Source organism: Phyllostomus hastatus, unplaced genomic scaffold (genome assembly GCF_019186645.2).
Source record: "Phyllostomus hastatus isolate PE091 unplaced genomic scaffold, TTU_PhHast_1.1 phas_scaffold_78, whole genome shotgun sequence".
Lineage (NCBI taxonomy): Eukaryota > Metazoa > Chordata > Mammalia > Chiroptera > Phyllostomidae > Phyllostomus > Phyllostomus hastatus.
The window spans coordinates 103,702,711-103,728,632 of NW_025334041.1; the positions used below are offsets into that span (position 1 = coordinate 103,702,711).

Genomic DNA, 25,922 nt, shown 5'->3' on the forward strand with positions numbered 1-25,922 from the left:
ATAACTTAGGTTTCTTGTTATAAATCACAAAGTTCCCACCTGGCTTAGAGTACATTTACATGAAAAACTATATAATATTAACCTGCTAGCATGAGTCAAAAGAAAATCCCCCACTAAATTCCCCTGCTCACCATTCCAATTAACTATTGCTATTCAAACTAAGGCTATTAGTTTTCCTACACAACTTAAGTGACTAAAACTGAGTGCCTCAGCCAGAACTGGAGTCTCACTGACCTATGAAGTCAAGGCTATGCATACGATTATTTACACATATTATATAGTACATTAAATAAAATAGGTAAGGAAGGTATTCCAGGCAAGGCCAGTTGGTCAGTCCCTAAGACACTAACTATGCAAATTCAGTATAACCTTCTTAGCCTACAGGGATAGGTGGAAAGTATATAAGAAAACACTGTAGGATGTCAGCATGAGAAAAGTTTGAATTGGGAATTATGATACATGATACTTGCACAGATTTCACTTAACACAGAAAATTGTAACCTCTATAATTAGAAGTCTACCTATAAAAAGGTATCGGATAACATTTGACAAGGAATTGTATTTATAAGAACTCAGAACCTACTTTTGACATTTTGTTATAATATGCAACAAGAAATGTTTAGCTTGGACATGGTGAAGAGGTTTCTAAAAGGAAAAGTAATATCATAACAAAACTAAGTCTTGGATAAACTCCACCAACTCATAGGGCTTCAAGAGTAATCTTCTCTTTTGGAATGAGATTTGTCTCACTCTATCTTTAGCACATACATTAAAAATATCTTTTAACTATGAATCATGACCCATCAGTATGTAGTAAAATCAATTTATTAAGTCAATACCATCACTTTTAAATGCAATAGAACAAAATCAAGTAGAAAATATAAGATGCTATCTTGTGCTAGAGACTGTTGCGCGTGGGTCACCGGCCAGCAGTGACCACGGCACACTGTGGATGGCTCGACAATACACGAGAAAAAACACACATGCACAGAGACAAACCAGTTTCTGTGGGGAAGTAGGGACAGAATGGCCACCCCCCCTAGTGGGGAGCGCGCTGATTTACCGTCCATACCTGCTTTTATTAGGCTCATTTTGCATAATAACTCAGGTAACGTACAATACTCATTAGGGGAAGTAAGGAATATAGGAAACAAAGAACTCTGCCGGTCTATTGAGTTGGGGGTCAAAGAGCTGTAAGGCTGAGGAACAAACTAGCTTCCTCCTAAGACCCTCCTCATTCAACTGAGAGCATTCTTGAACAAAGAAGGTTTCACAGTAATTTACATGTTCTTTCTTAGGCCTGATCACCCCCGGGAAATCCGCACTTCCCAGTACCGAACTGTACTTCCCCGTCATTGTTTCAGGCTTAGGTGGAGCGCGGGAACTAAGGCCACCGAGAGATAAGGAGATTTTCTTCCGGACGCTGAGAACTCAGACTTTGTCAAAGCCGAGGAGTGAGGGTCCATCACCCCCCTTTTGCTGCAGCCCCCCCCCCAAGTCCTTCTTTTGGGGGGCCTCCCAAAGTGATCGTGCCTGGCTTGGGTTGTTCCCCCCGTGGGGAATCTTACCCGTCTTTGGCTAACCGACCAAGCTTTTTGGGGGGTTCAGTTATGAACAAAGCAGCAGAAACAGCATTCCTGCCAGGAAGATAAGCTTTTGTCTCCTTGCCGGCTCAGGGTTCCAAGGGCGTTCCCTTAGCCTAGCCTAGGCGGGGGTTTCAGTTTTCTGATACCAGTCAGGGCGGTTCCCAACAACAGACAAGCATGATTTTCTGAAATTTTTGTTTCATTGCTTATGTGTATCTATGTACATGCAAACATATACTTGTTATTAAAGTATATTATATAACAATTGTGAAAATCACTCATATAGACAACTTCTCAAGAACCAAATTTTTTTCTAGCATTATTTGAAACTAATAAAAGCATATGATGTCCAAAACAATTGAACAACTCAACTCTCTCTGCAATCACTATGAAAACTATCATTATATATATTAGCATGCAAGGTTAATTATTATTATTGGACTTTGTTTTATTTTGTGGTAATCCAACTTTTAAATTGATTTTTTGTGTGTTTTTAAAAGATCAGAAGCATGAAGGCATGCAGAGACTCAAATGGAACAACTGTGACTTTTGTCTCTAGTGATAAAATGCACCACGTAAATAAAGACAACCTATGTAATAGTAGTACTTGTAATATGCCACTAAAAAAAAAAATCACTGAAGCAAAGTGTCACTTTAAAATCCACGCTGGAAAAAAAGGAAAGGAATTTTAGAAACAACCATCACTGCTTTTCTCAAACACTGAAACTAACATATTAAAGGCCAATTTCCAAGTGAATTCACCTTGTCAATAAATTCAGTCCATAATTTACAATTATGTTTGTCTAAAGCACATACAGAGTAGCTGGATGAGCCTGGGAAGAAGAAAGACTACAAAATGTAATCCTCAGCCCTGGCAGGGTTACTTTCAAGGACAGACACAAAAAATAAGCACCCTCTTTTTGCTTTTTATGTAGAAAAGATGACCATTTCATAGTAGGCAACATCCAATGAGAACCCAGAGCACCTGGAAGTTCTCAACAGATAGAGAAGGATCGGAAATAGCAGTGGTGGTAGGGTAAAGAACAATTGTGCTGAGGATGAAGAGGACACAGCTGGAAAATCTGGCTAGGGGACCAGCTTACTTACTAGTACAAACTGAACCTCATGTAGCTGCCAACTTCAGACCAAAGATAGTACCCCACATATGTTGTCCATGACCCAGAGAGATTTATCCAGATTTTTAAATGATCTGCCATAATAGCTGAGTCCCTTGGGCAAAATAAGACAAGTGCTACAATAAATAAAACTCTCTAATTGGGGTAGCCTTTGAAAAGGAAATGGGGAATTCACCCTGTGACCTGCCAGACCCAGGATCCAATCCTTAGGGATCTTTCACAGACTATAACCCACTCATCCCAGCACTGCTTTGTGTGTGAAAAGTGCAGTCCTGGAGAACACCATTCAGAGCAGAAACTAGGGATCCTAACTTTAGAGAACATGTATACTCTACCCCTTAAGAGAAGCTGAAGGATGAAGAAAATATTCCTTTGATGGATTTGAATCTACTAAGGGAAAGAATATTACAGAATAATTTTGGGGATAATTTGCTTTGTTTTTATCAGTGCAGGAAAATGAGAGTTATTTGTGTTTTACATTATTTTTTTCTATGATTTTAAAACAGTTATCCAGGTCTTCCTGTTGCAGATAAGATTAGGCAATCTCATCTGCTCAAAGCAGAGGTTCCTGAAGAGAATGTCTCTTCCTGACTGATGTTTTAGAAAGCCTAACCTCAGTTAGAGGGAATTCCCTGTTAGAAAGAAGGAAGAAAGGGAGTATCTTTGAGAGAGAAATAGTTTGCAAAGGGGCTTTGCACTGTAAGAAAAATAGGACAAGATTAAGAAGAAAGGGAAAACCCACCCTGGCTAGGAAGAGGACAGAAGTGTGAAGTTTCAAGAAGTAGAACAGGAACCTAATCCATTCCTCCCTTATAATTCCCCAGAGAAATAGGAGGATGCAAGAATGACCTGGTCACGGGATAAGCTCAGAGAGGCTGACTCTTAGATCAGGAAACCTTGCCTCAGCAAATTTACATGTTCATGTATAGTATGTGCTTAGAAGAGGCATCTGCCTCCAAGGGACCATCTGGGCTTGCTCAGTCAGCAAATCACTAGTAAGGAGTGTAGACTAAAAGACCCAGACAGGTCTTCTTGAATATCCTGCTACTTACTTGGTGGGAGGCAAGAGGAACACTGGCCCCAATCTAATAACTGACATTGACTTCACTATGAATGGGATTTAAATTTTACTTCAAGATGAAATAAATGTGACATTTCTTCATGCTCCATCACACCTAATGTATCTATATGCTTTGTACTGGTACAGATAATGAGGGGGTTTTTTAAAGAAACTTTTAAAATTAGTAAGTGAAACAAATATAAAACTGAATATTTATATCTGCATCTGAATTACAACTTTATTAAATTCCATACAGTGAACTAAATATTTGAGCAGTTCTCAAGACTATATTTAAATAAAAATAAGTTTCACAATACATAATATAGTCCCACTGATGTTTATGATATATTGAGCTCATAAATTTTACCACTCTGCATCACCAATGGCTTTTGCAAACACATAGTCTCTCCCTCCGAAACACATAACACCATCTTTCAAATAAAATTTCCATTTGTTCTTGCTTCGGTGAATCTGGAGGGAGAAAAATAGCCTAAATTAATTAAATTTAAAGTCAGAGGATTATTTACATTTCATTGAATATCACATGATTATTCTAACCCTAAATGGGAATTCTTTAAAAATAAGGCCTCCTCAAGAGAGTTCGTTCATTCATTCAGCAAATATTTGAGGTTCCTATGTGTCAGATATTGTTTTAGGCACAGGGTATATCAATTTTTAAAAAGATATCTGTGGGTATATATATATATATATATATTTTTTTTTTCATAAACAGAAAAGAATCCTATCTTTGAAAAGTTTACATTTTAGTTAGGATGGGAGAAATAGAAGCCTAATAAATACATAAATTGTATAGAATATTAAAAGGTGATAACTGCTATGAAAAATAGAGCAAGAAACAGAAGATCACAAATACTAAGGTAGGGTTATAATTGAAAAAAAAAAAGAGTGGGCCTAACCTATAAGATAACACTTGAGGAAAGCCTTGAAGAAGGTGAGAGATAAACCAGGAAGATACTGACTGGAGAGCATTCCAGACAGAGTACAGAGAACAGCAGAAGTCCTTAGCAGGGGCATGCCTGAATTGTTAAGAACAGCAAAGAGTTCAGGATGTATGCAAACGAATAAACAGAGAGGATGTAGTTAACATTTTGAGAAATTTTTAAAAGTCGTGTTTCATCCTGAAGAAAAAGGTCACAATACAGCACTGAGCAAAGTCAGAAGATATAGCTCATAATCTATTAGATTCTATCAGCTGTTATTTGAATTTAGTAAGTCAGCCTAGATACAGACAAAATAAAAACTAGGAAAATCTACTGTTTCAAGAGGTAAGAAATATAAAATAACTGTTACCCCTGGGTAAACCACAAATGACTACATATTTTTAAAACCTTAGGAATGTGCAAGGTTAAAAATTAAACCTAGTTGTTGACTGCAAGTAGTCAAATGAAGAAAGAGAAGTCTATCACTACTATTCAGGTGCATTTTCCGAAAGCATAAGAAAATGCAAAAGATAAACCCCTATTTGTGTTGGGGGAAGAAGTCCTAATAATGGAAAATTTCTTCTCAGAGACTGACTCCCAAATTTTCACTTGCATGTATGTATGTTAAAAAGTCTCATCATGATAGTAACAACTGAATCCTGAACTCAGCAATGGTAATAAAATTCAACCAGAATTAGGAGAACAATAGCAGTAACAACTCATTCAAGTTGCTTTATCAAGACTACATTTATTCTAAAAATGCAGCACAGGTTCAATATTAGAAATGTATTAATATAACAAGCATATTAGAGACAGACTCATAGAAAGTAGGCTGACAGCTCTGGGGAGTGAGTTAGGAGGTAGAAGGATCAAGTCAAAAGGAAAAAGGACTCATGGACATGGTCAATAGTGTGGTGATTGCAGGGTGGAAAGGGAGGATAAAAGGGATAAATGGTAATGAAAATTATAATAAAAAATAAAGTTTTTATAAGAAAAACTATAAGCCCTAGCTGGTGTGGCTCAGTAGACTGAGTGCCAGCCTGTGAACCACAGGGTTGCTGGTTCAATTCCCAGTCAGGGCACATGCCTGGGTTGCAGGCCAGGTCCCCAGTAGGGGGTGTGCAAGAGGCAACCACACATTAATGTTTCTCTCCCTCTCTTTCTCCCTCCCTTCCCCTCCCTCTAAAAATAAATAAATTCTTTTAAAAAATAAAAAAACTATATTTCTAGAGCTAAGGAAATAAATCATATAATCATTTCCAATGATACTGAAAAAGCACTGGATAAAACTCATGAATTTTTTTAAATTTTTTACTCAAAATAAGAATCAAAGACTATGTCCTACTCTCTCTCTCTCTCTCTCTCTCTCTCTCTCTCTCTCTCTCTCTCCTCTCTCTCTCCTATTTCAGCCTAAAAGCTGTTGTCTTAATGCTTAGAGGGGGAAGCCTAAAGGTATTCCCAGAGGTCAGGACATTATCAACGATACCCACTATTATCCCACTTTTCACTCTAGAGAAGCATCTTATTGCCAGTGCAATAAGACAAAAGGAAAGTACAACATACTAGCCAATGCAATTAGACAAGCAAGATGTCAAGATATAAAAATTGAGAATGATGGAATAAATTTGCAGGTGCACTGACCACATGTATGATAAACCTAAAATAATCAATTTCCAAAATAACTATATATAAGAATTCAATACTGAATACTGAGGACCTGGCCTGCAACCCAGGCATGTGCCCTGACTGGGAATTGAACCAGCAACCCTGTGGTTCACAGGCCGACACTCAGTCTACTCAGCCACACCAGCTAGGGCTTATAGTTTTTCTTATAAAAACTTTATTTTTTATTATAATTTTCATTACCATTTATCCCTTTTATCCTCCCTTTCCACCCTGCAATCACCACACTATTGACCATGTCCATGAGTCCTTTTTCCTTTTTGCTTGATTAATTTTGAATACAAAATTAATGTACAGAAATTCATAGCCTTTATGTATACATGTACCAATTAAAAAATATAAAGAAAGAGCCCACTTACCACAGCAACAAAAGACATAAAAGTGCTAGGAATAGATTTTTTAAATAATTGATCTACTGGCACCATTTAACACTTTCTCTTCTTTGAAATATTTACCTCACTTCACTTCTAGAACAGTCCTGGTTTTCCACCTAACTCTCTGGCCATTTCTTAGCTTTCTTTACTGATTCCTCTTCATCTCTCTTACCTCACAATTTTAGAATGTACCAAGACTCTTATTTTGTTTATATTCACTCTCTTGGTGATCAGAATTCATTTTATGGCTTTAAACACCATCTATATTCTGATGACTCCCCAAATTTATATTTCCAGTTCATACCTCTCCCCTAAATTCCAGATTCTTATTCAGCTGCTTCAACATCTCTTCCTGAATGTTCAATAGACATCTCAAAAAGTTTAAAACTAGGACACTGACAACCTCACCCCCAAATCTCACAATCTTCTCCATCTCAGTGGGGAATGCCCATGCATTCTTCTAAGTGCTCAGGCCAAAAATTTTACAGACATTCTTTATGCCTCCTACTCACACCCTATGTCCAGATCCATCAGTAAATGTTAGTTCTACCTACAAAGCATATTCATATCTCAGCCACTTCCACCAGCTCCACTACTACTACTATTATTCTTGTCTAAACCACCATCCTCTCTCACCTGGATTAATATATGCCTTACTAGTTTCCTAGTTTTCACCCTCGTCCCCCTTCAGTCTACTATAAACATGGTAGGCAGGGGAGGTCTTGTTAAAAATATAAACCAGATGTCATTTCTGTGCTCAAAACTCTCCAATGACTTCCCATCCAAAACCAAAAGTCCTTGAAATAGACTACAAGATCCTGCTCTTCACCTCACTTACTGCTCTGACCTCTTCCTTGTTCCCTCTGTCTGAAATGCTTACATCCAAGGAGCCTCATGGTTCCTTCTCTTACTCCCTTTTGATCTTTACCCTGTCATATTCTTCAGAACATACCATCTTAAACTGCAACCTATTCCTTCTTAATTAATATCATTAAAATACCAAATTCTAATCATTTAATGTGATCTCAAGTCAAATACCAACAGGGTTTGCTCTGAACATACAGGCTGATTCTAAAGTCAATACAAAGAAATAAATGATAACATCAAGGAAAATTCTGGAAAAGGGCATCATGAAGAAATACTAGCCCTACTAGATATTAAAAACCTCAGTACCTTAAATAAATGTACTGCAGGCCAATGAACAGCCAAGAAAACATAAAATCAAAAAGTAGACCCAAATATATACAGAAATTTAGTAAATGATAAAGAAAGCATTTGCTTATCAGTGTAGACAAGATAAACTTTTCAATAAATGTTAGGAAAAATGGGTAGCCACCTAGAAATAAAAAGTTGGAACTTTATGTCAAATTATACACTAAGATAAACACCAAATCAATCAAGACTTACATGTTTAAAAAGAAACCAAAGCAATACTAGAAGAAAATATGGGTGACTCCCTTTAAAATCTTGAAGTAAGAAAAAACTTTCTATTCATGACTCAAAATTTAGAAACCAAAAAATAAAGATTGACAAATTCACATCTGCTTGAAAGAAAGTATTGAAAGCAGAGGGGAAGTATTTCTGCATATAACAAGACCATTTTCCCCCAAAATAACAGTGCTCTTATAAATCAATAAGCAAAGGTTATGAACAAGCAATTCACATAAAAGTAAATAGTAATGGCCCTTAAACAAAAAGTTAAAAATGTCACCAAGATATCATTTCTACCTTTCACAGTAACAAAGATCCAAATGTCTTACTATACTCAATTGGCAAGGCTGTAGGAAAAGAAAAGCACTCTCAAACACTGCAATGGAAGTATATACTGGAACACCCTCCAGGAGAGCATTTTGGCAAAATCCAACACATGCATTTGCCTTTGACCCAGTAATCTCACTTCTGGGGATTTATTTAGTAGGTGCAACCACACATATGAAATGTCTTATGTACATGGTCATTCAACAGCAAACAACTCAAAAATAACTCAAATATTCATCAGTAGGGGATCAGTCAAATAAATCTTAATGATTCTACAATAGAATATTATACAGCTATAAAAATAACAGCACAAAGATCTCCAAAATATATTGTTACTCTCTTTAAAGGACAAGGTGCAAAATGCAGTGTTGCCTGTGCTATCTTTCAGGCTTATACTTGAATAAAGAGACTCTGTAAGTATATTAAGAAACTAATGTAACTAGTTACTTCTTTGTACACAAGTCAGGGAAAGGGAGCTAGTGGTAGGAAGTACAAATGGTAAAAGTAGGAACCAGACTTTTCATAGTATACCTTTTATAGTGCTTTGTTGTTTTTAACGATGTATATGCTGTATCAATTCAAAAAACACGCAGGAGAGAGAGAAACTATGCTACACAATTAGCAATTATTCATTGTACTAGCATCTAAGGGACAAAGCCAGCTATAAGCAATAGTTTGATACTGTTAAATGAAGATGCAACATATTCAAATAGTTTCACGTTTAACTGTAAACAGTATCCTATTTATAGGATAGAACACTCTCATCTATAGTAAAAGGTTTCATTTCACCATTAATCTTCCCTATGATATCCTTATTACTTTACTCTTTATATTAATCTTAGACATTCCCTAGACTTCTGAAATAACATGTCCATACACTTTAAGTAATTCTCACTCAGCATGTTGACCAGTAACCTTCATTTAACCTTTTCTCATTGTACATCTTAATATTTGCAAATTATTTTCCCAATTGTTAACTTATAAATTTTAAAGGTAAGTTCCATATGTTAACCAAAACCAAATATATATATATATATATATATTTTTAAGTATTTCTCGAAGTCTAAAGAGCATGCACATCACCAGGGGAATCCTATTAAAATGCACATTCTGATCCAGTAGTGTAGGGTAAAACTCAAAATGCCTCATTTGTGACTCCCAAGGGGAACTGGTGCTACGAGCCTTCAAAACACACTGAGTAGTAAAGCTCGTAAAAGAAGAGTCTGAAAAGTATGTTCACTTGAGTCTTTCAATACTACCTGAAACAAGCCAACTAATGACCAGAACTGGGAAGTTACTCTTTTATAAAAACTCACTTCTACAGTGGTCTTTCCCAGTCCAACCTCAGACATGCATTCTCTTTGCAAGCTATCTTTTGTGTTCATCATTCCCTTTAAAAAACTTTTCAATGGCTCCCCAATGCCCTTGCTCCCATTAAAAATTTTAGTACTTAAAATATTAATTAATTGAAGAGTACCCTCAGACAATTAGCCTTGTTAACACTCCACATCTAAAATGACTCCTCCTACCTACCCCACAAGGTTGTGGTAAGAAACAAAACAAAACAAAAAAAGTATAAGAAAATGCTCTGAAAAATACAAAGCACTAGGTAATTAATTACAGGCTATTCACCATGATGAAGTACAGCAAAGAATACTCCACCCATAATGGTCTAGAAATTGCTCTGTGCCTCTATGGAAGGCACATATAATTACATGCCTTATAATGTTTTCTTCACAGAAGGCAATATATTGTTTATAAAGAAGTAAACTAAGTTTGGTCCCTTTTGTATTACCTATTCCTTCTTGTGTTTATCTTTACCAGCATCTGAATTGCCATTTTCTACCTGTATAAAATGTTATAGGGTAGAAAACAAACTTATTTTCAGAGAAAAGGACTTAGATTTTCAATTCTAAACACCATCCTGTTTCACCTGAGTATATTGAAATTGTTAACAAGGAAAAGTCAAAGATGTAAGCATGCATTAATGATCAGGGAGATGCAAATCAAAACTTCATTGAGGTACCACTTCACGCCCACTAGGATGGCTAAAATCAAAGTCAGATTACAAGTGTTAGTGAGAATATGGAGCACTCTAAACCCCCATACACTGTTGGTGGAATGAAAAATGGCACAGCCATTTTGGAAGACAATCTGATGTTTCACCAAACTATTATCACATGACCCAGGAATTCTACTCTTAAAGAGAAATGAAAATATACTTTCACACAAAAACTTGTAAGCAAATGTTTATAGCAGCACTCTTCTTAATAGCCAAAAGATGGAAACAACCCAATGTCCATCAACAGAAGGATGAATAAACAAGATATGTACACCCACTCAATAAACTAGTATTCAGCAATAAAAAGGAATGAAGAACTGTTATATGGTACAACATGGATGAAACTTTAAACATTGTATGAAGAAACCAGTTACAACAGACCACATAATACATGATTCCTTTCATATGAAACCCCAGAATAGGAAACTCTAAAGAGAGAGAAAGTAGATTAGTGGTTCCTCAGGCCTAGTCGTGGGGCTGGGAGGAAATGAGTAATAAGAACTAATGGGTATGGAGCTTCTTTTTGAGGCAATGAAAATGTTCTACATTTGACTGTGTTAATAGTTGCACATATCTATGAATATACTAAAAACCACTGAACTGTATTCTTTAAATAGGTAAATTGTATAGTAGGTAAATTGTGTAGTATGTGAATTATATCGCAAAACTTTTAAAAAAATAAATACGTAAATATGCATAAATAAGGACAAAAACTGGCCATTCTACTACATAATCACAGTTAAGTGTCCTTTAAAAAAGAAAAAAATACATATTTTAGTTGCTAAAATTAAAGTGCTACTAACTTAATTTCTAGGCTTGAAACCTGAGAGACACCTTCAACCCTCCCTTGTTAATCATTCTCTAAAATCCAACTAATCACACTAAGTCCCACTGATTCTTCCATCACAATCTCTGAAGCTTCTGTGCTCTACACTGCCATCCTTAGCCTGGACTCTGGTTACTTCATGTCTGTACTACCCCTGTTCTTACTGTTTTCCTCTCTCAAATTAGCAAGCACTGCCAATTACAATTTTCTCAATAACATTCTTAGAAGACTAATGTCCACCAAATCTGGATTTCTCCTACCAGGATTCTGGATTTTCCAGTCTGCTCCCAACTCTGTTCCCTACCCAGCCTCATTTCCTAGCACATCCCCAAAGAGAATAGTTCAGTCAAGACAGAGCTATCTCTTCACTGTCCCTTGAACATTCTACATGCATCCACTGTTCTACCTTTTATTAGGCTATTCCACTGTAAATACCTACTCTCCACACTTATCTATATTCTACAAGTCATTCAAGACCTATTCCAAAGCCCCATATCACCCATGAAGGATTTGTGGAGAGCTCTAACTACAAATGATTTCTTGTATCTCTAGCCACTTTTAGGACATATTTATATGTGCCGCATATCTTAGCATTTGATTTACATGCCACTCATCTCAGCATCTGACTTACCTGTCACATATTTCAGCTTTTAATTTACCTACCATCTTACTGTATGAAATTCTATTATTCCATACAGAAAAATCTTGTTTCAATAAGACTGTCACCTCCTTGAGACAAGGACTACCACTCTTCTTGTATCACTGAGACCACAGTATTATACCCAAAATACATCCCCAAAATTTATACAATTAATTAGCTATTTCAAAGATTTAACTAGGATTAAGTTAAAGATTTAAGATTTATTTAACTGTGCACCAGAACTCACCATCATATTTCCCATCATTTTACACACTTTCTTACTTTTAATGCAATTAATAAACCCACAATCTAAAAGGGGAACACAGTACCTTGTCGTACTGACAGACAATCACATTGTCCGTGTCAAACAGGTCTGGCACGTCCTGCTCACTCACATCATCTCCAGAATTTAAAGGGTCCTAAAGGCAAAAGATGGTCGCATTAAGGAATTTGATGATGTTTTCAATTTTTTTAAAGGGAAGCATATGTAAATAATGGGACTTGGAGAGACAGAATAGTAGTGAACTTAAAAGTCAAATAGCCTGAGTTTGAATCCCAACTTGGCCACTTAATAACTACTGATCTTGGGAACAAGTATAAAGGACACATGGACAAAAACAAGGGGGGTGGAAACAGGAGGGAGATTGGGGAGGGCTGGAGAGTAGGCTGGGATGGGAGTGAAAGGCAGAAAACTGTACTTGAACAACAATTAAAATTTAAAAAATAATTTAAAAAATAATTACTGATCTTGGGCAAGTTATTAAACTCCTCATATCTCAGTTTTCTCATCTAAAAAAATGAGGACAGCAGTAAGACCTGTAGGGCAGTGGAAATGTCAAATGTAAGGCAGGTAAGACTTAATATGGTAGCTGGAACATATGTAAGGACACCATAAATGGTAGTTAATACTACTTACATGCTTCTTAATTACCATATTCCACAAAGATCTTAATATATTTATTAGGATTAAAGTAGATGCTATATGCCTCTACCCTAGCTGCCTCCTTACCTCCACTCCCATACGCTAAACTTCCCACAATCTCTAGTTAAGACCAACAAATATAGTAGCTGATTCCTAAATAATTAGTACTGGTTTAAATTACAGTTTAAGTTTAAAAGTTTAAATACTAAAGTACTAATAAGACTCATTTTAACACTAAAGGCAGAGTTAATCTTAATTGTTATTCTTCTTGGTTCCAAAGTAAAGTACAAATGTTATAAATTTAATAAAGAAAGTTTCAGCTCAAAAGTAATTCCCACCTCTTCCACAATGTCTATTTGAGGGTCTTCATTATCACTGCTGTTAACAGTTGAATTTCCACTTGATATATTGTCGACTTCTCCTTCAAGTACCTTCAGGTCTCCTCCATCAATAATCCCTAAAAATTCATTCTCATCTACATCCCTTGTACTTCCTAGTTCATCATTGGAAGATGTATCGCCAGTTCCATCTATTTGAATTATTTCATTAATATCATCATTGGTTACTTGAATGCTTATACCTGTCTCAGAATTATAATCCTAAAATGAAAAAGAAATACAATAAAGTTTTTTAAGTAAAACAAAGTATAGAAAACACTGAATCACACAAAATATAAAATTACTCAAACATCTCACAAGTGGTCACTTAAAAGTGTTTCTTTCCTCTAAGATCATGTTCCCTAATTTTGAATTTTAAGATACCCCTAGCATTTCTATGAAACATAGAAGTAATTTTAAAATTATAAATAAAGTAAACCCACTTATAGTCATACATAGACAGCAAATGAGTTAACTGCTTTAAGATAGTATTTACCAGTGTTTATATATCTTAAATTTATAGAGTACCTGTTAGGTTTTAATTATTTCATATTATTTTAAACAATAATTCAATGAAATGGAAAAGGACAAGTGACATAATGCTCAATGGACAAATAAAAAATATAAAAAACAGTAACAACTGAAATAAGCAAAATAGGAAAGGATAAATATAAATCAAAACTGATGTAACTGAAAAAGAAATAGACAAATCCAAAATTATAGTTGGAAAATCCAACATTCTTCTTTCAGTAATCAAAAAAAAAAGACTGAAATTCAGTAAGGATGTACAAGACCCGAACAACCAAATTAACCAATTTAACCTAATTGACATTTACAGAATACTTCACCCCAAAATGGCCAAATTATACATTCTTTTAAAAAGCATATTACAAGGGTGTCAAACTCATTTTCACCAGGGGCCACATCAGCATCGCAGTTGCCTTCAGAGGGCCAAATGTAGTTTTAGGACTGTATAAATGTAACTACTCCTTAACTAGGGGCAAGGAGCTTGGCACTGCTGATTTCTCAACAGAAAATTTGCAGGCCAAAAGGAATTGGCACGAAACACTCAAGATATGAAGAACAAGGACCTACAACCAAGACTGTTCTTACCTAGCAAAGCTATCATTTAGAATTGAAGGACAGTTAAAGAGTTTCCAGACAAGAAAATGCTAAAAGAATTCATCACCATCAAACCAGTATCATATGAAATGTTACATGAACTTCTCAAAGAGCAAAATGTGAATAAAGTGGCAAGAACTGCATACCTATCAATAATTACTTTAAATGTAAGTGAATTAAATGTTACAATCAAAAGACACAGGATGGCTGAATGGGTAAGAAAACAAGATCCATACATAGGCTGCCAAAAAGGGACCCACTTCACATCAAAAAAGACACACACAGACTGAAAGTAGAAGAATGGAAAAAGATAATTCATGCATATGGAAACAAAAAAAAAAGCTGTAGTAATACCTACATTAGACAAAATAAACTTTAAAACAAAGGCTATAGCAAGAGACAAAGAAGGACCCAGCAAATCCACTTCTGGGTATTTTACTTAAACAAACCCAAAACACTAATTCAAAAAGACATATTCAGCCCTATGTTCACTGCAGCATCATTTACAATAGCCAAGATATGTAAGCATCCTAAGTCCATCAATAGATGAATGGCTAACAGAAGCAGTACATATATATGATGGAATATTACACTACCATAAAAAAAGAATGAAGTCTTGCCATTTGTGACAATATGGATGGACCTGGAGAGTATTATGCTAGGTGAAACAAACAAAGAAAAATACCATATGATTTCATGTATACATCGAATCTAAAAAAGTGAACAAACAAAACAAACAAACATATATGTAGACAGTAAATTAGTGGTCTCCAGATGGGCAGGTGGTTGGGGAGATGGATACAACAAGGGAAGTGATTAAAATGTGCAAACTGCCAGTTTTAAAATCACTCACAGTTATATTAATGTCTAATCACTATGTTGTACACCTGAAACTAATATGGAATATTAACTGTAATTTAAAAACTAAAAAATAGACTTCCAGCCAAGATGGAGGCATAGGTAGACACACTATGCCTCCTCGCACAACCAAAAGGACAACAATAAATTTAAAAACAAAAAACAACCAAACTGACAGAAAATCAAACTGTGTAGAAGTCCAACAACCAAGGAGTTAAAGAAGAAACTTTCATCCAGACCAGTAGGAGGGGCGAGAGGGGCGAGAGGGGCAAGACGGGCAGCCAGGCAGAGAGGATTCTTGGCAAGGCAAGGCGGCAGCTGGAGGACTCAGTGAGGCTGTGGCTTATGACTGGGCGGGCCCACATTAGTGTGCAGATAAACCAGTAGGAACAACTGGGGAGCAAGACAGACCATGCAACCCAGAGTTCCAGTGTGGGGAAATAAAGCCTCAAGACTCTGAGTGAAAACACCTGTGGAGGTTGAGGCAGCAGTGGGAGAAACTCCCAGCCTCACAGGAGAGTTCATTAGAAAGACCCACAGGGTCCTAGAACATACACAAACCCACCCATGGGGAATCAGCACCAGAAGGGCCCAATTTGATTGTGGGTAGTGGGGGAAGCGACTAAAAACTGGCAGAGAACTGAGCAAGTGCCATTGTTCCCTCTCAGACCCTCCCCCACAGACAGCATCACATATAGCCACATGGGTTGCTCTGGCCCTTACCACTAACAGGTGCACTGAGACCAAAAAAAAAAAAAAGAGAGGGAGGGAGGGAAGGAAGGAAGGAAGGAAGGAAGGAAGGAAGGAAGGAAGGAAGGAAGGAAGGAAGGAAGGAAGGAAGGAAGGAAGGAAGGAAGGAAGGAAGGAAGGAAGATGACCCAAATGAAAGAACAGCTCAAAGTTCCAAAAAAAATACAATGAAGCAACAAAGAGATAGCCAACCTATCAGCTGCAGAACTTGAAACACTGGTAATCAGGATGCTCACAGAACTGACTGAGCTCAGTCACAAAATGAAGGAACAAATTAAGGCTACCCAAACTGAAATAAAGCAAAATATACAGGGAACCAACAATGGTGGGAGGAAATCAGGACTGAAATCAATGGTTTGAATCAAAAGGAAGAAAGAAACATTCAACCACAACAGAATGAAGAAACAAGAATTCATAAAAGTGAGGAGAGGCTTAGGAACCTCCAGGACATCTTTAAATGTTCCAACATCCAAATCATAGGGGTGCCAGAAGGAGAAGAGGAACAGCAAGAAATTGAAAACTTATTTGAAAAAAATAATGAAGGAGAAGTTCCCAATCTGGCAAAGAAAACAGACTTCCAGAAAGTCCAGGAAGCTCAGAGTCCCAAAGAAGTTGGACACAAGGAGGACCACACCAAGGCACATCTTAATTACATTAGCCAAGATTAAAGATAAGGAAAGCATCTTACAAGCAGCAAGAGAAAAGGAGACAGCTACCTGCAAAGGAGTTCCCATTAGACTATCAGCTGATTTCTCAAAAGAAACCTTGCAGGCAAGAAGGGGCTGGAAAGAAGTATTTAAAGTCACAAAAGGCAAGGACCTACATCCAGTATTACTGTATCCAGCAAAGCTATCATTTAGAATGGAAGGGCAGATCAAGTGTTTCCTAAATAAGGTCAAGTTAAAGGAGTTCATCATCACCCAGCCCTTAAATGTTAAAGTGACTTATCTAAGAAAAAGAAGATGAAAAATATGAACAGTAAAAATGACAACAAATTCAGTTATTAGCAACCAAACCTAAAAAAAAAAGCAAACAACTAGAACAGGAACAGAATCACAGAAATGGAGATCACATGGAGGGTTATCAGTGGGGAGTGGGACAGGGAGAGAGGGGGAAAAGGTGCAGAGAATAAGTAGCATAAATGGTAGACAGAAAATAGACAGAGGGAGGTTAAAACTAGTATAGGAAATGTAGAAGCCAAAGAACTTACATGTACGAGCCATGGACATGAACTAAATGGGGGGAATGCAGGTGGAAGGGGGTGTGCAGAGCGGAGGGGAATAAAGGGGGAAAATGGAACAACTATAATAGCTTAATACATTTTTTTAAAGGATGAAAAAATTATGTGTGTGTGTATATATATCTATATCTAGCTATCGATCTGTATGTGTGTATATATATATATATATATATATATATATATATATAGAGAGAGAGAGAGAGAGAGAGAGAGAGAGAGTCTGTCCAGAAGGTATCCAGTCACTTACTATGAAAAATAGAGACATTTATTGAAGAAGATGCAGGATACAAGGAACATTGTACATAGGACAATGATGCCTCACTCCCCTTCAAAGTAGGCACCTTGGGACCTGACACAGTTCTCCCAAATGCCAACAGCTGCACCGTCATATTTTCCTGAATCTCACTGATAGTCTGAAATCTCTTCCCTTTCAAAGGTGATTTTAGTTTTGGGAAAAGCCAGAAGTCACAGGGCACCAAATCTGGGCTGAAGTGGAGCTGAGTCACTTGGGTGATTTGATATTTCACCAAAAATCTCTGCACAAGACATGATGCATGAGCAGCCATGTTGTCATGATGAAGCTGCCAATCACCAGCTGCCCATAGCTGCACCCTCCCAAATCATCCAAATAGTTTCCACAGAGGAATGTTCAAGCTTAACACAAAATCTGATGCAGATTCATTGCTCTACTCTTTCAGTCATTTTGAATGTGATGGCCACAGAGTACACATGCTCATTCAACAGCATCTACTGCCCCCCACAGACTAGCATAGTGAAGTAGCCACTGTTCACACATGCACATTTCAGTCCACTCTTCTCGGCTGCCAGGTTACATCAATGTCGTGCAAACCATTCTCATTATATTAACAATAGTTGGACTTTTCCAAGACATCCAATTAACTGAATTCTGAATTCAAATAACTACTGATATGATATTTTACCTTTTAGAGGAATATAAGAATGGATTTAAAAGAAAAATAAAAGCTCTTACTTGAAGTTATATATTCTCTTATCCCCTCACTCCATCCATTTCTCATTCATATATTGATTTTGAGCTACAGAAGTAGTTCTTAATCTTCACTACATATTACAGTCACTTCAGAGAGCTCTTAAATACTGATGAGTGGAACCCACTCATGACCAATTATATCTAAATCCCTTGGGGTAGACCTGAACATTATATTTTTTAATGCCTCAATGCTTCTAACATTTAGCCAGGATTGAGAAGTACTGAGCCAAATAAAGAATCATAAATCCTGTTCTTTTAAAGCTTATATTCTAGCATACATAAATGTGTATATATTTTTAAGTGTTAGATATACAGATTAATAAAATGTACCTCTTAATGCAAATAGGACATTTTAGTGTATATCTTTTACCTGCATTATAATAGATACATGCTTAAGTTGCTATAATAACATAGAAGAGATGCATTCAATCCAATAACGAAGGGAGAAGGGTAGATATTGAAGATTTCTGGAGGAAGTAATAAAGGGATAAGTAGGAATGGACCAAAGGAAAGGATGGCAGGAAGAAAACCCAGGCACCAAGCAGAAAGAATAACAGAAGCAAAAAAGAGAGGCAGGAAGCAACAAGGTTAACATAGAGATTTGCTTATAGTTCATTTGGTGTTCCCAGTAAAGTAGCAGGCATAAAATAAAGGAAGTGCAAGTAAGAAACTCTGGCTGAGAAAGAACACAGAAGTCCTTGCATTCCACATTAAGGAGCTTAAACTTTATCCTGGAGGCTATGGGTAGTCAGTGATGTATTAAGCAGACTGCTTTTTGGGTAAATCTCTGCTAACCATGAGGAACAGAGACTAATAGCTAACATTCACTGAGCACTTACCATGTGCAAGGCACTTGGTAAGTGCTGCTGAGCACTTCACACTGATTATCCCATGTAATCCTCCCATCACCACAACTCTGTGGTAGATACTATTATCTTTCTTTTACAAATAAGGGAATAGTAGCTTGTCCAAGTCACATAGTTACTAAGGAATAGAGAAGGGATTCAAAGTAATTCTGATCTCTGAAGCTTAACCTCTTGAATGGATGGACTGGGCCAAGCAGAATGAGAAACAGCAAAAATGATAGGCTAGTAACGTAGGAAACTATTATATTACCCCAAATGAGAAACAATTAGGGCAATGGCAGTAGGCAGGAAGAGAGACCAGATTTCAGAAATATTTAGTTTTAGATGTTATCAAAATCACATGATTCAGCCTTAAAAAAAGGAATTAAATTCTGACATGTACTACAACATGGAAGAACCTTAAAAATATTATGCTAAGTAAAATAAGCCAGTCACAAAAGGACAAATATTGTATGATTCCACTTATAAGGTACCTAGAATAGCCAAATTCACAGAGATAGAAAGTAGAACGGAAGATACCACAGGCCAAATGGACGAGGTAATGGCGAGTTACTGTTTAATGTGTATAACATCTCAGTGTGAAATGAAGAAGTGCTGGAGATTGATCATGGTGATGGCTGTACAACAATGTGAATGTCCTCAATGTTGTACACCCAAAAAAGTACTGAACTGTACAGCTTAAATGGTTACAATGATAAATCTTGTGTTATATATATTTTCTAACATTTAAAAAATAGTTGTTAAAAAGCCCATGATATAAGGAGAACGAGGAGGAAAAAAAGAGACAAATGGTAATTGTAGTCCTTAGCCTGCAAGAGAAGGCGGGCAGCAGTACCAGGCCGTATCTCTCATGAGGAACAGTGAATTACTGTGATGTTCTGGTAGATCTATCTAGAAAGCACATATGAGCATGAAGCTCACAGGAGTAATGGGGTTGAAAGTGTAGTCATCAACAAATAGGTGGTAGTTAAAACTATGATAATACATGAGATTGTCCAGGGAAAACATGGAGAATATAAAGGAGCTGAGGATGGACCCTTAGGAAACAGGAGGGGCAGATATAGAGGAGGAGCTAATGAAGAAGCTATAAGAATACAGTCAGAAAGGCAAATACTTAATATAAGGCAGCAGAAATGGCAATATCTGGAGTTGGGGCAATGAGAATGGTTTGGGGGGGGCAGGCAAGAAATGAAAAGGAGTTAAAGATATGCTACCACACCCACTTCTCTCCCAATTTTTGGAGTTCTAATAAAGACCTGAGTTTCTAGTTCTCTGTGGCTTTATAAGATTTAAAAAACAATCCTATATTGAGGAAAAACTCAACATAGTAACATAGACTTTAAAATAGGAGCACATCAAAAATTGCCAGGAATATATTTTATGACACAGCAAGATTGTCTCATGGAAACTTAAGATTTGTGCTAGTCTGCACAGGAAAAATAAACAATTATAGCTAACTGTAACTTGCTGAAAGCAAAAAGAGTTTCTGAAAAGCTATTTATAAAAAAAAGCTATGGTATTTATAAATTTTTAAAATTATATCAGTACAAACTTTACCAGATTAAGAAGTATTTTAAAGATATCCTACAGTAAATTAATTTTAAAAATTGATAAAGTAAATTTTGAATGTTTGGATTATGTTTTAAATATAGATCTATTTTAATTCTAACTGACAAGTTATATAAAAAGTTACCCATTATATCACATAAAGCATAACAACACTACTATAAAGCTTATTATGGCACCAGAAGCTATTAAAAACTCTATACACATCATCTCTGATAATTCTAAAAAAAAATATGACATTGGTCTTATGCCCAGTTTACAGAAGATAATTTTAGAAGTCAGAGTAACATTATATTGTTTGCTTGTAAGTAGTGAATCTGGAATTTGAACCTATTATGGCTCCAAAGCTGAAGCTCTCAACCACTATCCCCTAAACAATCCTTGATTAATCCCCCTTAACTAATCTACTTTCCCATATCAGAACAAAGTACAAGGTGACATCTAATAAACAGTCAAATGAGTCCTTGAATCATCACACCAAAAATCTGCAAAGTTCATACAGAGTCCAGGAGAAAAACACCTCTAAAAATTCCGAATGATGAAAACAAACACTTACTTTAAATGTACAGTTATTTTACCTCAAAATCAAATGCTTCATAATTATTTTAGCCTACATTTCTTATATTTTGTGCATTATTTGGGAAATACCAGAGTACTCAAAAAACATTTTAATCTTAATACTTTATACCAAAACTAAACTAGAAACAGACTAGCTAAGAGATTTTGAACAAGCTTCATCAAATATCTGAAACATTCTAAAACAGGTCAAATAGTTTCTTATAGTCTTTTTCTTTGTTGGTTATCCTTCACTGTGGCCCAAAGACTTCCCCCTCTACCTATGAAAATGTTCAGGTGGCACTTAACTATCCATGGTGACAAATCTGTACAGAAGTTCTAAAGGACCACTAAACCATTTAGCTTGAGATACAAACCTTTCATTATCTGCCATATGTCACGAAAAAGTGGAGAAATGGAGTTAACCATAAGACATATTTTACATTTGTAAAAAGGTAACATGACGTTTCTGTTTTACCATCCAAAATTCCCCATAAATTTTTCTGCCATCACTATGAATTCCCTGGAAATTAATAATGAAAGCCTATTTTCAATATGGAGAGTTAATTAGAAACTATTTTTTAGTGGTTTTAAATTCCAAAAGAAATTATGTTAACTAGTATTTTAGCAAACAAGGAGGAACAAAATATCTATTTGAAGGTAATTCCTCATGTAGAGAAAATTTTCATATGGGAGTTTAGGAAAATTAGGTAGAGCAAGAAAAAAATTTTTAGACCTCTTTTATATATTAAATATGACAATGAATTTAGCTCAAAATATTCATTTAATTACTGGATGGATTTCTGGGTCTTTTATATTTTATCTGCAGACAAAAATAATTCTCACAATGTTAAAGAACAGGTAAAATGGATTACCTTAGAACAGATGCATTTTCTTTAAAGAAATATTCTAATTCATTAATTGAAATTAAAAGTTTAGAAATGCTGAGCATGAATACTTTAAAAACTGAGTTATAGTAAAAACAATTAAAAAACAATCTTCTAAAGGGAAAATCAAAGCATATATACTTTAAGTAGCCTTACAGCTTAAAAAACAGAATATCTAATTACTGGCCATTATTTATCCCTAATACCTTCTCTGAAACAGGTAAGCTGCTGGGCTGTTCTATCCTTCTTGACTGCTTTACAGAATCGCATCCAGACATTCTATTTTGAACAAAATGAAGTTGAACATCAGACTTGTGCTGGTGCTGAGGCCCCTGAAGGCCCGTGGAGAAGGGTCCACGGAGGTTTTGAGTTGTGCTCCCTGAAACACTGTGCAAAGTCTCCACGTTATCATCCCTTTGAGAGACCCGTGCAGGAAATACAACACCTGGAATACGGATATACTGAGAGCTCTCTGGCTGACTCCACAAAGCTTCGGACATAATTTTATGCTTATTTCCAGGAGGTACAAGTGTATCACTGGTGGCATTTTCTAAATGTTTCCTGTCCACTCTTCCAGAATGAAGAACTGGAGGTTGTTGGAGCACAGTTTCTGTTCCCTGTGACTTTTCGCTAGATGCCTGAAGAGAACCTGGGCTCAGTCGTGGAACACTGGTCTGCATCACTGTAGGCTGCCCAAGCTGCTGAAATACTTGCTGAATTGGATGCTGAAGAACACCTGTTCTTCCAGAAGTCTGTGTCACCATAATTGGTACATTGACTTTATAAAGGTGACCTTAAAAATGAGAAATCAAAACTGTAAGAACAATACCGATTTCCTTTCAAATAAAGTCATGTACAACAGGATCAGGGAAAATATGTCTGCGTGTCATTAGTAGTTATCTCTAGGAGATATTTTCTTTTAGTCTTCTGATTTTTTGTATTTTCTAAAATAAATATGTATTATTCATTTTTAAAAATTAAATGCCTTGCTTTAACTCTAGCTTTTTCCCACTGTTGCTTATATAGCACATTTTGAAATACATATAGGCCACCAATATTTACTCCATAAATCTCTCACACTGTTTGATAAATTACAGTGTTACCAACCCAAATTTGGGATTTTAACAAATATAATCATGGAGGATACATTCCATATATTTAAGATATAAGATACTACATAACAACTATAAGACAAGGCTATGCAAAAAGAGTTTACTAATTTTAAAAGTTACCAACTTTTCCCCTTCCTTCAAAATAAAACCATAAAGACAAAATTTACTTTTTGAGCACTGTGTTAGCTGCTCTGCTTAAACTTTGCAACAACCCAAAGAATAAATATCATTCTCTTTCAAAGTAAGAAAGAGTACTCTTAAAAGCAGAAGTTGGTTAATCTCCACACATTTTGGATATTTTTTCTATTGTGCCATACAATCTCCAATAAGAAAGAAGACAAAAGTTGATCAATCTAATCTTTAGTTCTTCTTGATTAGAGGGACACAGGGATGTTACTTTGTATTCATCACAATTTAGAGAACTGACTTGAATTAGAGTAAACATATATGTAAAGTATCTTATGCAATGTTGGAGAAGAGAATTGAGAATGAAATACAGGGCAGGGTCTGTCATGGGAGACTGTCTCCATAATAATAACCATCATTTATCATTACATTTAAATTAAGGTTTATTAAAAGTTCTTATAACTTTCAGTATAATGTTTATTAAAAAATCATAGAAATTAACATCCAGAAGTGAATGCCAATGCTGAGAACAAAACATCTTCAGGCTATATTCTTACCAGATGCAGTCTGTAGTGTCACACCTGCTGGTACATGAATAGGATAGGCAGGAAAAGTAAAGTTTGCACTGAAGTTTGAGGTGCTCTAGATATGAGAAATTTGTATTAGAAAAGGGCTTTACTTGTATCTTTTTTTTCCCTGGTGATCTTAGAGGGTCAAAAAATCTGATTAAAGACAACAGTTTGATTAACACGTACATTACATTTGAGTTCTTTGAATTAAACAGCCTTTTTATGTTTGATTCAAATAATCTCATTACAATAAAAGTAATTCTGTCCTGTGGCTATTAGCAATGAATCCATTAAGTCTTAACAGTACGAACAATGACTCACAAAACTTGCTCACTACATAGCCTTGCCTGGGCCACTGATCTTCGAGATGACAAATATAAGAAACACAGTCGTTTATAGGAATCCTATAGTCTGTAAGCTGATCACGAATGGTATTTTAAAGTAGATAATACAGCAGTGTATATTTTTAATTTGAAATAATTAAACCATAGTTTTAAATTTTTAAAAATACTAAATCAAAGACAAACATTTTGCCTATCAGACCTGCAAAAATTTAAAAGAGCAATTAGTAACATTCAATGTTGGTAAGGATGTGATTAAAATCAATTTTCTCAGACCACTGCTTATATGAGTATATATGATACAATTCTCTTGAAGAACAATTTTGCAATTTATATCAAAATTTCAATATATACCATGCATGATCTTTGTCCCAGAAATTCTACTTCTAGAAATTTATCCTGATTACCTGATTATCACACAAATATACAAAGACATATCTACAAGTATAATCAATGCAATGTTATATTTTTAAAAAGCTACAAATAATTTAAATGTCCATCAACAAGATTGGTTAATTAAACTGGGATATCTTTATTAAGGCCAATCAATATTTTACTGGCATTGAAAACAATCCCTCTATATTATTAATTTTTAAAAAATTATAGAAATACAGAGAATGATCTCACTTTTACTCTGAAAATTAATATTACTTTCATAAAAGAAATCTAGATGGTCTACATTAATTAAAACAGTTATCTTTGGGGTATATTACTGCATGGTCCCTTCACTTTTTACTTTATAGATTTGTTTTAACTTTTTAGAAGTATATTATTTCTTTAATCAGAAGAAAATTTATTTCTAAGAATTTCAAAGGCAGAGATATTTCTTCATTGGCCTCCTATCAAAAACAGCACCATTCTTCCCAAAAATCCTAGAAGGGATATGGTTATTTGTTGAAATGGAAATAAATAGCTCACTAAACCTTTAAACCTAGAAAGGTAGCTCGTGGGCTGAAAGAAAATGAAAAACAATTAGTGGATTATATACCATTGGTACATAAAGAAAAAAGGCAAAAGAGAAAAAGTGCTATTTTCCCCAACAAAAACTATTCAGTTTATACATATTAAGTTTTAATTTTTTGTTCCCCCAAATCCTATGTGTGGGGAATCTATACGTTCGTTAACCTCTACTACACAAAAGTAAAAAATGACCAAAATATTCTGCTTAAATAAAAGGAATAGCTATGCTGTGGCTCAACTCTGGGGAGAGCAAAATCAGAAAAAATACCATATCAAAATTATATATTTAGAATCCACTAAGTATATAATATTATACATCGTATTAAAACTCCATACAATGTAACTTCAAAGATTTTTATAGTCTTGTAGGTAGAGTCTTGGCAGGCGCTAACAACTGCTATGAAAGATAGAAAAGTTGGTAAGAAAATATCCATTTTGTAACTCCTGAGTTTTTACAAGATCAACGTTACAGAACCTATTCCTGTTTCCCATCCTTTACCACATCTTTCCTAATCAACTGGAGCATTAGGAATTACATTTATGCCCAGCCTTCTGTTATCATTCACTAAGAGTGGGACATATCTTTTAAAATAATA

At 35.6% G+C, this 25,922-nt stretch overlaps 1 protein-coding gene across 2 annotated transcripts in view; it reads right to left on the reverse strand.

Moving 5' to 3' along the window:
• Window positions 1-4,145: 4,145 nt before the first annotated feature.
• GTF2A1L (general transcription factor IIA subunit 1 like) overlaps window positions 4,146-25,922 on the reverse strand; it is a 30,939-nt gene continuing 9,162 nt past the window's right edge. For both annotated transcript variants that reach the window (XM_045828388.1, XM_045828387.1), the window contains 5 exons: window positions 24,014-24,098; window positions 22,425-23,011; window positions 13,327-13,587; window positions 12,396-12,485; window positions 4,146-4,253 (listed from right to left, as the gene is read on the reverse strand). In XM_045828388.1, coding sequence (XP_045684344.1) covers window positions 4,146-4,253; window positions 12,396-12,485; window positions 13,327-13,587; window positions 22,425-23,011; window positions 24,014-24,098 — 1,131 coding nt within the window. The remainder of the gene's footprint in view (window positions 4,254-12,395; window positions 12,486-13,326; window positions 13,588-22,424; window positions 23,012-24,013; window positions 24,099-25,922) is intronic.